At 55.5% G+C, this 16,340-nt stretch overlaps 1 protein-coding gene across 3 annotated transcripts; it reads right to left on the minus strand.

The window, feature by feature from the left end:
- Positions 1-207: 207 nt before the first annotated feature.
- On the minus strand, positions 208-16,308 carry NCSTN (nicastrin). Of its 3 annotated transcripts, none has more exons than XM_068175029.1 (17): positions 16,150-16,308; positions 14,818-14,922; positions 14,032-14,155; positions 13,498-13,616; positions 12,669-12,814; positions 11,586-11,739; positions 10,908-11,017; positions 10,066-10,218; positions 9,350-9,454; positions 9,028-9,105; positions 8,069-8,241; positions 4,898-5,000; positions 4,011-4,109; positions 3,167-3,254; positions 2,240-2,391; positions 1,564-1,776; positions 208-339 (listed from the first exon to the last, which is right to left on the minus strand). In XM_068175029.1, the coding sequence occupies exons 1-17, from the start codon at positions 16,184-16,186 to the stop codon at positions 217-219; spliced, it is 2,082 nt and encodes a 693-aa protein (XP_068031130.1). In that variant the 5' UTR covers positions 16,187-16,308; the 3' UTR covers positions 208-216. The 3 variants fall into 3 exon arrangements, with proteins under 3 accessions (XP_068031130.1, XP_068031129.1, XP_068031132.1); XM_068175028.1 differs by lacking the exon at positions 208-339 and adding an exon at positions 422-577; XM_068175031.1 differs by lacking the exons at positions 208-339; positions 1,564-1,776 and adding an exon at positions 1,830-2,048.
- Between the last annotated feature and the right edge of the window lie 32 nt (positions 16,309-16,340).

A 16,340-nucleotide genomic window follows, 5' to 3' on the forward strand; every position in this document is an offset into this window, starting at 1 on the left:
CCCGGAATTCCAGGAATTCCCCCCAGGGCACGGATTCCCCCTGGAATTCTGGGAATTCCCCCCTAGGGCATTGATCCCACTCAGAATTCCAGGAATTCCCCCCCAGGGCACGGATCCCCCCGGAATTCTGGGTTTGCCAGGAGCACCTCTGGCATTCCCCGCGCCGGGCGCTCCGGGGGGATTCCCGAGGTTTTCCCGGGAGCTCTTCCCGGATTTTCAGTATCCGGAGGGGCCGGGCGGGGCCGGGAGGCCGAAGAGCAGCGAGGCCTTGGAATTGATGAGGAAGGTGCAGAGCAGGGACAGGAGCAGCACCAGCACCCCCAGGGCCAGCGTCAGCAGCTGGAGAACGGGAATTGGGATTGGGAATTGGGATTTGGGAATTGGGATTTGGGATCCCTGGCATGAAGGAGCAGCACCAGCACCCCCAGGGCCAGCGTCAGCAGCTGGAGAACGGGAATTGGGATTGGGAATTGGGATTTGGGAATTGGGATTTGGGGATTTGGGCATTGGGATCTGGGGATTTGGGATCCCTGGCATGAAGGAGCAGCACCAGCACCCCCAGGGCCAGCGTCAGCAGCTGGGAAAATGGGAATTTGGGATTTAGAAATTGGGGTTTGGGGATTGGGAATTGGGGAATTGGAAACTGGGAATTGGGGAATCAGGAACTGGGGATTTGGGAATTGGAATTCGGGATTGGGAATTGGGGAATTGGGAACTTGGAACTGGGAACTGGGGATTTGGGAACTGGGAATTGGGGATTTGGGATAGTAGGAATACTGGGGATTTGGGATATTGGGATCAACCCAGGCTCCCTCCCTGTCCCACCCCTGCTGTCCCTCCGTGCTCCCTGTGTCCCCTCCCTGTCCCTGTCCCCTCAGTGTCCCCATCCCGGTGTCCCTGTGTCCCCTGGGTGTTCCCTGGGTGTCCCTGTGTCCCATCCCTGTGTCCCCTGGGTGTTCCCTGGGTGTCCCTGTGTCCCATCCCTGTGTCCCTGTGTCCCATCCCTGTGTCCCTGTCCCCCAGGTGCCCTCTGGGTGTCCCTGTCCCTATCCCATCCCTGTGTCCCCTCAGTGTCCCCATCCCTGTGTCCCTGTGTCCCCATACTTGTGTCCCTGGATGTCCCCTCAGTGTCCCATCCCTGTCCCTGTTCCCTGGGTGGCCCCATCCCTGTGTCCCTGGATGTCCTCTGGATGTCTCTGTGTTTGTCCCATCCCTGTGTCCTTGTCCTTTGGATATCCCCTGGGTGTCCCCATCCCTGTGTCCCTGGGTGTCCCCTGGGTGTCCCTGTGTCTGTCCCATCCCTGTCTCCCCTGGGTGTCCCCATCCCTGTGTCCCTGTCTCCCCTGGATGTCCCTGTGTCTGTCCCATCCCTGTCTCCCCTGGGTGTCCCCATCCCTGTGTCCCTGTCTCCCCTGGGTGTCCCTGTGTCTGTCCCATCCCTGTCTCCCCTGGGTGTCCCCATCCCTGTGTCCCTGTCTCCCCTGGATGTCCCTGTGTCTGTCCCATCCCTGTCTCCCCTGGGTGTCCCCATCCCTGTGTCCCCTCCCTGTCCCCGGGTGTCACCTCCAGCTCCCTGCTGGCCACCAGGAAGACGCGGGCCCGGATGTCCTTCCAGCGGCTCTCGGTCCAGGTGGAGAATTCCCGCGAGTCCCAGCGGCGCAGCTCGAAGGCCGGGGACAGCGCGGGGGACAGACGGACACCGGAGCGGACGCAGCCGGGAATTCGGGACGTGGAATTCCCGTCCAGGGGGCCCTGCACCCACCAGTACTCATAGAGCTGGGAATGACACCGGGAAAATGGGAATTACAGCTGGGAAAATGGGAATGACACCAGGAAAACGGGAATTACAGCTGGGAAAATGGGAATGACACCAGGAAAATGGGAATTACACATGGGAAAATGGGAATGACACATGGAATGACACAGGGGAAATGGGAATGACAGCCAGGGACAGCGCAGGACAGACGGACACCGGAGCGGACGCAGCCGGGAATTCGGGATGTGGAATTCCCGTCCAGGGGGCCCTGCACCCACCAGTACTCATAGAGCTGGGAAAACAGGAATGACACCAGGAAAACGGGAATTACATCAGGCAAAATGGGAATGACACCGGGAAAATGGGAATGAGAGCTGGAAAACAGGAGTGACAGCGGGGGACAGCGCAGGGGACAGACGGACACCCCAACCCCCATCCCAAATCCCAATCCCAATCCCAATCCCATCCCGGGTTTGGGGTCACCTCGGGCAGCGTTCCTGGCGTTTTCCCGGGATTCTGGCACTGCTCCCGGCTCAGGTTGACGCTGGCCCCGGTCAGGTTGCCCAGCACCGCCTGCAGCAGCTGCGTGGTGTTGGTGGGGCTGGACACGGCCACGTAGTGCTGCGGGAAAGGGCCTGGAAAAACAACGGGAACAACGGGATTGGGAACGGGAACAACGGGAACAACGGAAACAACAGGAACATCGGGAACATCGGGATTGAGAACGGGAACAACGGGATTGGGAACGGGAACAACGGGAACATCGGGAACAACGGGAACAACGGGAACATCGGGATTGAGAACGGGAACAACGGGATTGGGAACGGGAACAACGGGAACAACGGGAACATCGGGAACAACGGGAACATCGGGAACATCGGGAACATCGGGATTGAGAACGGGAACAACGGGATTGGGAACGGGAACAATGGGAACAATGGGATTGGGAACAGGAACAACAGGAACAACGGGAACAATGGGAACAACGGGAACATCGGGAACAATGGGAACAACGGGAACAAGAGGATTGGGAACAGGAAAAATGACAACAACGGAAACAACAGGAACAACAGGATTGGGAACAGGAATAAATGGGAACGGGAACAACAGGATGGGGAACGGGAAAAATGGGAACGGGAACGTCGGGATTGGGAACAGGGAAAACGGGAACAACGGGAAAAATGGGATTGGGAACGGGAAAAACGGGATAGGGAATGAGAATTGCAGCTCTGGGGAATGGGAATTCCAGCTAGGAATCCCCACAGGAAAAAGAGGAATTCCAGCTGGAAAAAGGGGAATCCCAGCTGGAAAAATGGGAATCCCAGCTGGAAAAAGGGGAATTCCCGCTGGAAAAAGGGGAATTGTGGCCGGGAATCCCGCAGGAAAAGCGGGGTCGGGGTCTGTGCTCACCCAGGATCCCCTTCTGGTCGGGTTTGATCAGGGACTGGAACCAGGAGTTGTTGGAGTCGAGCAGGAACCCGTACAGCAGCCGAGTGACCTGCGGGGATGGGAAAAACCCGGAATTCCCTCGGGGAATTTCCCTGGAATTCCCCAGGGAAAAGGGACTGACTGCAGGGATGGGAAAAACCCGGAATTCCCTCGGGGAATTTCCCTGGAATTCCCCAGGGAAAAGGGATTGCAAGGATGGGAAAAACCCGGAATTCCCTCAGGGAATTTCCCTGGAATTCCCCAGGGAAAAGGGACTGACTGCAGGGATGGGAAAAACGTGGGATTCCCTCCGCGAATTTCCTTGGAATTCCTCAGGGAAAAGGGACTGCAGGGGTGGGAGGAGCTCCCAGGAAAGGAGCTGGAATTCCGGGGAGACGGCGGGATGGGCGATCCCAGGAAAATGGGGGATCCCAGGAATATTGGGGATTCTGATTCCCGTGATTTCAGGAAAATTGTGGATTCTAGTTCTGGGGATCCCAGGAAAATGGGGGATTCTGATTCCAGGAATCTCAAGAAAATTTGGTATCTTAATTCCCGGGATTTCAGGAAAATTTGGGATCTTAATTCCAGGGACTTCAGTAAAATTTGGGATCCTAATTCCAAGGATTTCAGGAAAACTGGGGATTCCAATTTCAGTGATTCCATCCCTGGGGAATTCCAGGGAAACTGGGGACGCCAGGCCGAGTGTGAATTCCCAGCGTAGCACTCCCAACATTCCCAACATTCCCATCACCCCAATATTCCCAGCATTCCCAACATTCCCATGACCCCCATCACCCCCAGCATTCCCAGCAGGAATTCCCACCGTTTTGGGATCCGCCTGGATGCTCTCGGCGGCGCCGGCGGCTCCCCCGGCCAGGGAGAACAGAGCCCGGGCCACCAGCGTGGCCACCTGGGCCAGGGCCTGGAAACGGGAACAAATCCGGGAATCATTGGAATTCCGGGAATTCTGGGATCAGGGTCCGGCCCGAGCTCCCCCATCCCAAGGTCCCGGATCCCTCCCGCCCGCGTTCCCGGCTTTTCCCTGCTCTTCCCGGATCCCCGGGGATTTATTCCCGCCCTTTTTCCCAGTTTCTCCCCTCTCCCTCCCCTCCAATTCCCGTTCCTGCCCGGATCCCGAATGCCAGGAATTCCCCGGATCCCAAACCCAGGAATCCCAGATCCCAAACCCCAGGAATCCCCTGGATCCCAAACCCCAGGAATCCCAGGAATTCCCAGATCCCAAACCCCTGGAATTCCTGGATCCCAAACCCCAGGAATCCCAGATCCCAAACCCCAGGAGTCCCAAACCCCCAGAATTCCTGGAATTCCCAGACCCCACACCCCCAAAATTCCCAGAATTCCTGGACCTGACACCCGGAATTCCCAGACCCCAAGCCCCTGGAATTCCCAGGATTCCTGGACCCCAAACCCCCGGAATTCCTGGACCCCAAACCCCCGGAATTCCCGGACCCCAAGCCCCCGGAATTCCTGGGATTCCTGGATCCCAAACCCCTGGAATTCCCAGTGTTCCTGGACCCCACCTCCCCGGAATTCCCGGACCCCAAACCCCTGGATTTCCCGGAATTCCTGGGCTCCAAGCCCCCGGATTTCCTGGAATTCCCAGACCCCAAACCCCCGGATTTCCTGGAATTCCCAGACCCCCAGCCCCCGGGATTCCCGGGATTCCCGGGGCCCCGGCGGCGGCGGGACCTGGGCGGTGCGGGTGACGAAGTGCAGGCGCTGCTCGGGGCTCAGCCCCGCGGGGTAGCGCAGCCCCAGGCTCTCGGCCGTGTCGTAGATGCTCTGGAAATACCTGGGAACAAAACCCCGGAAAAGTCCGGAATTCCCATCCCGCCGGGAAAACCCCGCTGGGAACGGACCCGGAACTCCCCGTCCGGGGAGGGCTCGGAATTCCACAGCTTCTCCCCAGGGATTTTCCGGGAATAACGAGGAAGACTCAGAATTCCAGAGCTTCTCCCCAGGGATTTTCCCAGCTTAACCAGGAAGAGTCGGAATTCCAGAGCTTTTCCCAAGGAATTTTCTGGGATTAATGAGAAGGCTTTGAAATTCCAGAGCCTCTCCCGAGGAATTTTCTGGGAACACCCAGGAGGAGTCAGAATTCCAGAGCTTTTCCCAAGGAATTTTCTGGGAATAACAAGGAAAAGTTGGAATTCCAGAGTTTCTCCTGAAGGATTTTCTGGGATTAACCAGGAGGAATCGGAATTTCAGAACTTCTCCGGAGGAATTTTCTGGGAATACCCAGGAAGAGTCAGAATTCCAGAGCTTCTCCCAAGGAATTTTCTGGGAATAATGAGGAAGAGTTGGAATTCCAGAACTACTCCCAAGGAATTTTCTGCGGATAATGAGAAGGCTTTGGAATTCCAGAGCTTTTCCCCAGGGATTTTCTGGGAATAACAAGGAAAAGTCGGAATTCCAGAGCTTCTCCCGAGGGATTTTCCGGGATTAACCAGCAGGGGTCGGAATTTGCTCTCCTGAAGCTTTTCTCATTGGAATTCCAAGGATTTTCCAGGCTGCACTCAGAATTCTGGAGCCCATTCCATGGGCTGGGAGGGGAAAATTCCCAAGGAATCCCAGGAATCCAAGGAATTCCCCAAAAAATTCCCGAAGAATCTAAGGAAAAGGTGGGAATTCCCAGGGATTTCACCAATGAACGCTTCACCGCCCACCAACGGCTGATCCCGGCCAGAATTCCAGGGAAATTCCGATCCCCGCATTCCCAGGAAAGCCGAGAGGATCCCAAGGGATCCCATTTGGGGCTCCTGGGATTCCCGAATTCCCCCCGCGGATCCCAGAACTCCTCTGGAAAAGCCGGAGCGGGGTCACGGGGGGTGATCCCAAAAAAATCAAACCCCTGGAAGTGGAAACAGCTGGAAAAGAATTCCAGAAAAATGGCCGGGAGCGGCCTCGGGAAGCGCAGCTGCGGCTGCGGCTCCGGGCCAGCAGCTGCTCCCGAAAAAAGCCGGAACGTTCTCCCGCCTGTCCGAGCAATTCCCGCACGCTCCTCCGAGCATTCCCAGAATTCCCACGGGAAGGGCCGGATCCAGCTGGAAAGTGCGGATTTCTGGGGATGGGAAAGGAGGGATCCTGCTGGAAATTCAGGAATTCCCGGATTTTCGGGATGGGAAACGAGGGATCCAGCTGGAAATCCTGGAATTCCTGGATTTTCAGGAGGGGATTCCAGATCCTGCTGGAAATCCCAGAATTCCCGGATTTCTGGGATGGGATTCCAGATCCTGCTGGAAATCCCGGAATTTCAGCACGGGGTTCCCACGGGAAGCTGAAATGCTGCTGGAACGCCTGGAATGCCTGGAGTTGTAGCTGTCCTGGAATTCCAACAATTCCCAGATTTCCCAGAATTCCCAGTGCTACCTGCTCCGGAACGCCCCCTGGTGGTCGCTCAGCAGCCGTGCCCGTCCCAGCATTCCAAGAATTCCCATTTTTTCCCGGAATTCCCGGTGTTACCTGTTCCAGAACGCCCCCTGCTGGTCGCTCATCAGCCGTGCCCGTCCCAGCATTCCCAGAATTCCCATTGTTCCCCGGAATTCCCAGTGTTACCTGTTCCGGAACGCCCCCTGGTGGTCGCTCAGCAGCCGTGCCCGTCCCAGCATTCCCAGAATTCCCATTTTTTCCCGTTTTTCCCGGTGTTACCTGTTCCGGAACGCCCCCTGGTGGTCGCTCAGCAGCCGTGCCCGTCCCAGCATTCCCAGAAGTCCCATTTTTTCCCGTTTTTCCCGGTGTTACCTGTTCCGGAACGCCCCCTGGTGGTCGCTCAGCAGCCGTGCCCGTCCCAGCATTCCCAGAATTCCCATTTTTTCCCGTTTTTCCCGGTGTTACCTGTTCCGGAACGCCCCCTGGTGGTCGCTCAGCAGCCGTGCCCGTCCCAGCATTCCCAGAATTCCCATTTTTTCCCCAGAATTCCCGGTGTTACCTGTTCCGGAACGCCCCCTGGTGGTCGCTCAGCAGCCGTGCCCGTCCCAGCATTCCCAGAATTCCCATTTTTCCCCGGAATTCCCAGTGTTACCTGTTCCGGAACGCCCCCTGGTGGTCGCTCAGCAGCCGTGCCCGTCCCAGCATTCCCAGAATTCCCATTTTTTCCCGGAATTCCCGGTGTTACCTGTTCCGGAACGCCCCCTGGTGGTCGCTCAGCAGCCGTGCCCGTCCCAGCATTCCCAGAATTCCCATTTTTTCCCGTTTTTCCCGGTGTTACCTGTTCCGGAACGCCCCCTGGTGGTCGCTCAGCAGCCGGGCCCGTCCCAGCATTCCCATTTTCCCCCATTTTTTCCCGGAATTCCCGGTGTTACCTGTTCCGGCACGCCCCCTGGTGGTCGCTCAGCAGCCGTGCCTGTCCCAGCATTCCCAGAATTCCCATTTTTTCCCCAGAATTCCCGGTGTTACCTGTTCCGGAACGCCCCCTGGTGGTCGCTCAGCAGCCGTGCCCGTCCCAGCATTCCCAGAATTCCCATTTTTCCCCGGAATTCCCAGTGTTACCTGTTCCGGAACGCCCCCTGGTGGTCGCTCAGCAGCCGTGCCTGTCCCAGCATTCCCGGAAGTCCCATTTTTTCCCGGAATTCCCGGTGTTACCTGTTCCGGAACGCCCCCTGGTGGTCGCTCAGCAGCCGTGCCCATCCCAGCATTCCCGGAATTCCCATTTTTTCCCGTTTTTCCCGGTGTTACCTGTTCCGGAACGCCCCCTGGTGGTCGCTCAGCAGCCGTGCCTGTCCCAGCATTCCCGGAATTCCCATTTTTTCCCATTTTTCCCGGTGTTACCTGTTCCGGAACGCCCCCTGGTGGTCGCTCAGCAGCCGGGCCCGTCCCAGCATTCCCAGAATTCCCATTTTTTCCCGTTTTTCCCGGTGTTACCTGTTCCGGAACGCCCCCTGGTGGTCGCTCAGCAGCACGCCCGCCAGGTCGCCACGCGCCCGCAGGAAACGCTGCAGGGCCGAGGGGGGGAGGGGCCGGGACTCGCCCGGCTCCCGCAGGGAGAGCCCGGAGAGGGACCCGGAGTCACGGAGAGCGGCCAGCACGGAGCGGACCTGGAAAACAACGGGAATGTGGGAATGTGGGAATGACGGGAGAGCCACAACCTGGGAAACAACGGGAATGAGGGAATTGGGGAATGCTGGGAGAGCCAAAGCCTGGGAAACAACGGGAACGATGGGAATGTGGGAATGGGGGGAGAGCCAGAGGCTGGGAAACAACGGGAACGACGGGAATGTTGGGAATGAGGGGAATGATGGGAATGAGGGGAATTCAGGGAATTCTGGGAATGCCAGAATGATAGAGTGCTGGGAACAACAGGAATGTTGGGAATGTGGGAATGACAGGAGAGCCAGAGCCTGGGAAACAACGGGAATGTTGGGAATGTTGGGAATGACGGGAGAGCCAGAGCCTGGGAAAACAACAGGAATGTTGGGAATGTTGGGAATGTTGGGAATTCAGGAATGCCAGGACAGCCCACACCTGGGAAAACAACGGGAATGAGGGAATTGGGGAATGATGGGAATGTTGGGAATGACGGAAACACCGGGAATTGCGGAATCAGGGAATGCTGGGAATTCAGGAACGCCAGCATGGCCTGCACCTGGAAAATCAATGGGAACGTTGGAAATTCTGGGAATGAAGGGAATGTCGAGAACGATGGGAATGTTGGGAATGAGGGGATGCCGGGAATTCCAGGAATTCTGGGAGTGCTGGGAAATCTGGGAATGCTGGGAATGTCAGAAATTTTGGGAATGCCAGAACATTCCGGGGCATTTTCTGGGAAGGGGAACATTCCCGGGATTTTTGGGATGGGGAACATTCCAGGATTCTGGGCTCACCTGGGATTCCACGGATTCGTTCCGCCGGGACACGGGATCCGTGTGCATCCAGAGCACGGAGTCGTTCCGCAGGGACACCTGGAAACAGCCCCGGGAAATCCGGGAAAATCAGGGCTGGGAATTCCAGGGAAAACCCAGCCTCAGGGTGGGAATTCTGGGGCTCTCAATGGGAATTCCAGGGAAAACTCAGGGAATTCCAGGGGAAACTCAGGGAAATTCAGGGAATTCCTGGGAAAACTCGGGGAATTCCAGGGAAAACTCAGGGAATTCCAGGGAAAACTCAGGGAATTCCCAGAATTCCCGGAGTCTCAGGGGTCCGGACCTGGCCCAGCTCCAGGAAGGCGCCGATGTTCTCCAGGCGCAGCGGGAACTTCTCCTGCTCCATGTCGAACGCCAGGCGAGAGCTGCCGATGTAATCAAAGCTCTCCTGGAAAACGGAAACCCCGGAATGCCGTGGGGAGGGGAAGGGAAAGGGGAAAGGGAAACCCCGGAATGCTGGATCCCAGGATGGATCCCACGGAATCCCACAGAACCCTGCTCTCACCCCCTGGAAGAAGACGAAGAGCTGACCTCAATCCCACCCCAAAACCCGAGAAAACCCCATCCCAAGGATCCTGGGCTGGATCCCATGGAATCCCATGGATCCCACAGAATCCCGGCTCTCACCCCCCGGAAGAAGACAAAGAGAATGCTCCTGGGAGCTGAGCTGAGCCCAATCCCACCCAAAAACCCGGCAAAAACCCATCCCAAAGGGCTGGGATCCATCCCAGGGATGTGGGGCTGGATCCCAGGATAGATCCCAAGGATCCTGGGCCAGGTCCCAGGATGGATCCTGTGGAATCCCATGGATCCCATGGAACTCTGGTTCTCACCCCCCAGAAGAAGACGAAGAGAACGTTCCTGAGAGCTGAGCCCAGCCCAATCCCACCCAAAAACCCGGGAAAAACCCATCCCAAAGGGCTGGGATCCGTCCCAGGACCGATTCCGAGGAACTGGGGCTGGATCCCGGGCTGGATCCCGGGGAATCCCGGCTCTCACCCCCTGGAAGAAGACGAAGAGGACGTTCCTGGGTAGGCTCTGGGCGCCGGGCGCCGCCTGCAGCGCCTGGGCGGCCGCGAGCAGCGAAACGAAGGAGCCGACGGCGGCCTCGGCACCCGGGGCCACGTTCCAGAAAAACGAGTGGCTGTCCACCTGGGAAATGGGAAAAGTGGGGAAAAAATGGGGAAAATGGGGGGAAAAATGGGAAAAATGGGAAAAAATTGGAAAAATGGGGAAAAATGGGGATAAAAATGGGAAAAATGGGAAAAAATGGGAAAAATGGGAGTGGGAACAGGGAAATTGAGGGGTTGTCCACCTGGGAAATGGGAGAAGTGGGAAAAAATGGGAAAAATGGGGAAAAAAATGGGGGAAAAAAGGGAAAAATGGGAAAAATGGGGAAAATGGGGAAAATGGGAAAAAATGGGGAAAAATGGGGAAAAATGGGGAAAAATGGGAATGGGAACAGGGAAAAAGAGGGGCTGTCCACCTGGGAAATGGAAATGTTCCAGAAAAACGGGAATGGGACACGGAACATCCCCAAAAAACAATTTCCATGGGATCTGCACATGATTTTTCTGGGATTTTCCCGGGATTTCCTAATGATTTTCCCAATATTCCCCCAGGATTTTCCCAGGATTTTTCCACGATTTCCCCTGGGATTTTCCCAGGATTCCCCAGGATTTCCCCAAGATTTCCCCAGGATTCCCCAGGATTTTCCCGGGATTTCTCCCAGGATTTTCCCAAGATTTCTCCCAGGATTCCCCGGGATTTCCCCGGGATTTCTCCCAGGATTTTCCCGGGATTTCTCCCAGGATTCACCCCCGGACTCCCCCGGAACTCACCCTGGTGGCCGCCAGGACCAGGCGCTGCTCGGGCGGCAGCCGGCCCGAGGCGTTGATGGGCTGCAGGGAGCTCCAGACGTTGTAATCCAGCAGGGGGTCGCACACGATCTCTGCAGCGAAACATTCCCAGGAAAAAAGGGAAAAATGCGATTTCTGGGGAGTTTTTGTGGGAAAAATGTAAAAAAATGGGATTTCTGGGGGAATTTCTATGGAAAAAATGGGATTTCTGAGAGAGCATTTACGGGAAAAATGGGATTTCTGGGGGAGTTTTTATGGGGAAAATGGGATTTCTGGGAGTTTTTATAGGAAACACGAGGATGGGTGGGATTCAGGGAGCTCCGGACGCTGGAGTTCCCAGGACTTCCCAGGATTTCCCCGGGATTTTCTCAGGATTTTCCCAGGACTCTCCCAGGATTTCCCTGTGTTTCTCCCAGGATTTGGGCTGCTGCCCTGGGTTGATGCTGCAGCCCCAGTGCAGCCCCCGTGCAGCCCCAGGACTGACCTGGGCTGACGCTGCAGGCGCTCTGCAGCCCCAGTGCAGCCCCCGTGCAGCCTCTTAGAGCACATTGGATTGACGCTGCAGCCCCAGTGCAGCCCCCGTGCAGCCCCTTAGAGCACACTGGGTTGACGCTGCAGCCCCAGCGCAGCCCCCGCGCAGCCCCCGCGCAGCTCACTGACCTGGGTTGATGCTGAAGGCGCTCTGCAGCGAGCTGCGGCGCATGCAGGTGACGGTGCTGGCCGCAGCGTGCATGTGAGCCAGCAGCTGCATGGCGCAGAGCGGGAAGCGCGGCGCCGCGCCCGGCGCCTCGGGGAGGTTGTGGGCCCGGAAACACTGCAGGAAACAGCACGGGAGCCTCGGCGCCGCAGCCGCGGCACCCGAGCCGCCGCACGGCCGCGGGGCTTGGGGGTTTGAAGGGGCTGCCGCCAATTTTTGGGGTTTCGGGTCAATTTTTGGGTTTTTGGTCAATTTTTGGATTTTTGGGTCAATTTTTGGATTTTTTGGTCACTTTTTGTTTTTTTGGTCAATTTTTGGGGTTTTTTTGGGGGATTTTGGGGGATTTTTTTGTCAATTTTTGGGGGTTTCCTGTCAATTTTTGGGGTTTTTCGTCAATTTTTGGAGGGTTTTTTCTCAATTTTTTTTGGTTTTTTTTTGTCAATTTTTGGGGTTTTTTTGTCAATTTTTGGGTTTTTTTTGTCATTTTTTTGAGGGTTTTAATGAATTTTTTGGGTTTTTTTTGTGGATTTTTGGGTTTTTTGGGGGGATTTTTTGCAAATTTTTGCAGATTTTTTTGGGGGATTTTAATGAATTTTCAATGGGTTTTTATGGGTTTTAAGGGAAGTTTTTGACTGAGTTTTTATGGGTTTTACTGAAATTTTCAGAGGATTTATATGGATTTTACATAATTTTTTTACTACATTTTTATGGATTCTACTTAAATTTTTACTGGATTTCTAGTGGATTTTTATGAATTCTCATTGGATTTTCTTGGTCTTAAATCCTTTTTTACTGAATTTTTAACTGGATTTTTATGGATTTTCAGTGGATTTTTACAGATTTCCAAACGATTTTCGCAGCTTTAAATGCTTTTTTAACTGGATTTTTACTGGATTTTTAATGGACTTTTAGTGGATTTTTATGGATTTTCAATGGATTTTTATGGATTTCCAATGGATTTTTCACGGCTCTAAATGCTTTTTTAACTGGATTTTTATGGCTTTTCCCTGGATTTTAAGGAATTTTTAGGGGTTTTCCCCCAGCACCTCTTTGATGAGCCGGGTCTCGTTGGCGTCCTGCAGCAGGAACACAGGGAAGGGGAAATCCTCATAGGAGAGCCCGGAGCCGCCCGGGTTCCACTCGGAGCCGTTGCAGTGCGCGAACTGCGGCCCGTAGGAGTCCGAGTACAGCCCTGGACAGGGGAAAACGGGAAAAAATGGGGAAAAATGGGAAAAAAATTGGATTAAAATGGGAAAAAAAGGGATTAAAATAGGAGAAAATGGGGGAAAACAGGATTAAAATGGGAAAAAATGGGATTAAAATGGGAAAAATGGGATTAAAATAGGACAAAATGGGAAAAAATGGGATTAAAATGGGAAAAATTTGATTAATATAGGAGAAAATGGGAAAAATGGGATTAAAATAAGAAAAAGTGGGATTAAAATAGGAGAAAATGGGAAAAATGGGATTAAAATGGGGGAAAATGGGATTTAAATGGGGGAAAATGGGAAAAACTAGGATTAAAATGGGGGAAACGGGATTAAAATGGGGGGAAATGGGGAAAATGGTATTAAAATGAGGGAAAATGGGGGGAAATGGGGAAAACGGTATTAAAATGGGGGAAAATGGAGGGAAATGGGATTAAAATGGATAAAAATGAGGGAGAATAGGAAAAATAAGATCAAAATGAGGGAAAATGAGAAAAAATGGGATTAACTGGGGGAAATGGGATTTAAATGGGGGAAAATGGGATTAAAATCGGGGAAACGGGGAAAAAATGGGATTAAAATGGGGGGAAATGGGAAAGAACACTGAAAAATGGGAAAAAACAGGGGGAAATGGGAAAAAGGAGGAAAAGTCGGGAATTTTGCTCACCAAATCCATCGTTGGGACACTTCAATCCTGGGGAAAATCCCTGGGGAGGGGCGGGAGAGGCAGCGGCCACGGCCAGGCCGGAAATCCGGGAGCTTCCCTTCAGCTGCATCAAAATCTCCCTGGAAAGCGAAAAGGGGGCTGGAATTTGGGGTTTATCTACAAAAAAAAAGTGAAATCAGGGAATAAAAAAAGGAAATGAAGGGAAAATCCTGGGATTTTTGTCTTGTGAGGGCCCAAAGTGGGGGAAAAATCACCAGGGAGAAAATTCCAGGCACGCCTTTCCCAGGAAAAGCAGCCCCAAGCCCACCCCAAGGTTTATTTTCCCTGTTTTTTTTTCATCGTGGATCAACGCCCCGCAGATTCAGGAGCCCAATCCCACTGAAAAAAGCAGGAAAATGGAATTTCAGCAAGGACTAACTCCCTGAGGTGCCAGGAAGGCTCCGAGCCCGGAGCTCGGGGTGCTGTGGGGACTCGGAGGAGGGGATCCCAAATTCTGATCCCGAATTTTGGCGTTCCCGATGGCGAAGGTCCCACCTGGAGAAGAGGTTCCCGTCCAGCAGGATCATGTAGGGGGGGTGGGGGCCTTTGGCCAGGGCCCATTCCAGGTCCTCCTTCTTCTCCACCACGTGGATCACGCCCGTGTCGCCGCTCAGCGAGGCTGGGCAGAAACGGGAACCTCAGGATTCCAGGGAATCCCACAAAAAAAACCCCTGGATTCCCATGGAACACCATGTGGGAATGGAAATGTGGGATCAGCCCCTCAGAATTCCAGGGAATTCCTGCAAATCCTGAGGTTTTCCATGGAACACCAGGGCAGCGGCATGAGGGGTTGAGGGGAAGAGCTGTGGGGTGGAAATGTGGGATCAGCCCCTCAGAATTCCAGGGAATTCCACAAAAAATCCCTGGATTTCCATGGAATACTAGGGGAGGGGAACGAGGGGTTGAAGGGAAGAGCTGCGGGGTGAAAATGTGGGATCAGCCCCTCAGAATTCCCAAAATTCCCAGATTCCCGGGATTGCTCACACTGGCAGCCGACCTGGCGCGTGGCGTTGAGCAGCACAGTGCCCCTCACACCCCCAGCATTCCCAGATTCCCGGGATTCCCAGATTCCCGGGATTCCCAGATTCCTGGGATTCCCAGCATTCCCAGCATTCCCGGGATTCCCAGATTCCCAGGACTGCTCACACTGGCAGCCGATCTGGTGCGTGGCGTTAAGCAGCACAGCGCCCCTCACACCCCCAGCATTCCTGGGATTCCCAAATTCCCAGCATTCCCAGATTCCCGGGATTCCCAGATTCCCAGATTCCCGGGATTGCTCACACTGGCAGCCGATCTGGTGCGTGGCGTTGAGCAGGCGCACGCAGGGCGCCGTGTGGTTCAGCGGGATGTAAATCTTGCGGTGCACCGAGCTGGCCCGGCACGGCGCTGAGCCGCGGGAGCAACCGGAACAACCGGGAACAACCGGGAACAAACAAACACAAACAGCGGGATCAGGGAACAGGAACAACCGGGAACAACCGGGAACGAACAAACACAAACAGCGGGATCAGGGAACGGGAACAACCGGGAACGAACAAACACAAACAGCGGGATCAGGGAACGGGAACAACCGGGAACAACCGGGAACAACCGGGAACGAACAAACACAAACAGCGGGATCAGGGAACGGGAACAACCGGGAACAACCGGGAACAACCGGGAACGAACAAACACAAACAGTGGGATCAGGGACCGGGAACAACCGGGAATGAACAAACACAAACAGCGGGATCAGGGAACGGGAACTGGGAACACCAGAATCAGGAACTGGGAATGGGCTAGGAACACCGGGAATGGGCTGGGAACACCGGGACCAGGAACTGGGATCAGGAACTGGGATGGGCTGGGATCAGGAACTGGGACCAGGACTGGGATCAGGAACTGGGATCAGGAACTGGGATGGGCTGGGATCAGGAACTGGGACCAGGACTGGGATCAGGAACTGGGATCAGGAACTGGGATGGGCTGGGATCAGGAACTGGGATCAGGAACTGGGATCAGGAACTGGGACCAGGACAGGGATCAGGAACTGGGATGGGCTGGGAACTGGGATCAGGAACTGGGACCAGGACTGGGATCAGGAACTGGGATCAGGAACTGGGACCAGGAACTGGGACCAGGACTGGGATCATGAACTGGGATCAGGAACTGGGACCAGGACTGGGACCAGGAACTGGGATCAGGAACTGGGATCAGGAACTGGGACGGGCTGGGATCAGGAACTGGGATCAGGAACTGGGACCAGGAACTGGGACCAGGAACTGGGATCAGGAACTGGGATGGGCTGGGAACTGGGATCAGGAACTGGGACCAGGACTGGGACCAGGAACTGGGATCCGGAACTGGGATCAGGAACTGGGCGCGGGCCGGGGAACCGCGGCCATGGGGCTGGGAGCAGAATCCCTTTCCCGGCTGTTTTACCCCCAGGAGCTCCAAAAGCCGGGACTGGCCTGGGGCAAAGAAGGAAAAGCCCCTTCCCGGTTTATTTCTGGGAGCTCCAGAGGCCGGGGCCGGGCGGGAAAAGGGAGCGGAGCCATTCCCGGTGCTTCCCTTCAGCCCCGCTCCCCACTCAGGACCCCCGAAACCGCCCCTGTCCCTCCCCTCAGGCCTCACCCGCCGCCAGCGCGGCCACGAGCAGCGCGCGGAGCATCCCCAGGGAACTGCAGCCCCTTCCCGGGGAACTGCAGCCCCTTCCCGGGGAACTGCAGCCCCTTCCCGGGGAACTCCAGCCCCTTCCCGGGGAACTCCAGCCCCTTCCCGGGGAACTCCAGCCCCTTCCCGGGGAGCCCCGGCCCGGCCCCGCC

This window comes from Anomalospiza imberbis, chromosome 29 (genome assembly GCF_031753505.1).
Source record: "Anomalospiza imberbis isolate Cuckoo-Finch-1a 21T00152 chromosome 29, ASM3175350v1, whole genome shotgun sequence".
In the NCBI taxonomy this organism is placed as follows: domain Eukaryota; kingdom Metazoa; phylum Chordata; class Aves; order Passeriformes; family Viduidae; genus Anomalospiza; species Anomalospiza imberbis.

What these genes read in the sequence shown, in the direction of transcription:
- NCSTN (XM_068175028.1), bottom strand. Translation starts at nt 16,186, where the DNA reads ATGCTCCGCGCGCTGCTCGTGGCCGCGCTGGCGGCGG. An exon ending in TCTTCGTCTTCTTCCAGGGG is followed by an intron (nt 9,455 to 10,065) that starts GTGAGAGCCGGG and finishes TCCGTTTTCCAG; the next exon opens with GAGAGCTTTGATTACATCGG. An exon ending in CCTTCCTGGAGCTGGGCCAG is followed by an intron (nt 9,106 to 9,349) that starts GTCCGGACCCCT and finishes GGCTGTTTCCAG; the next exon opens with GTGTCCCTGCGGAACGACTC.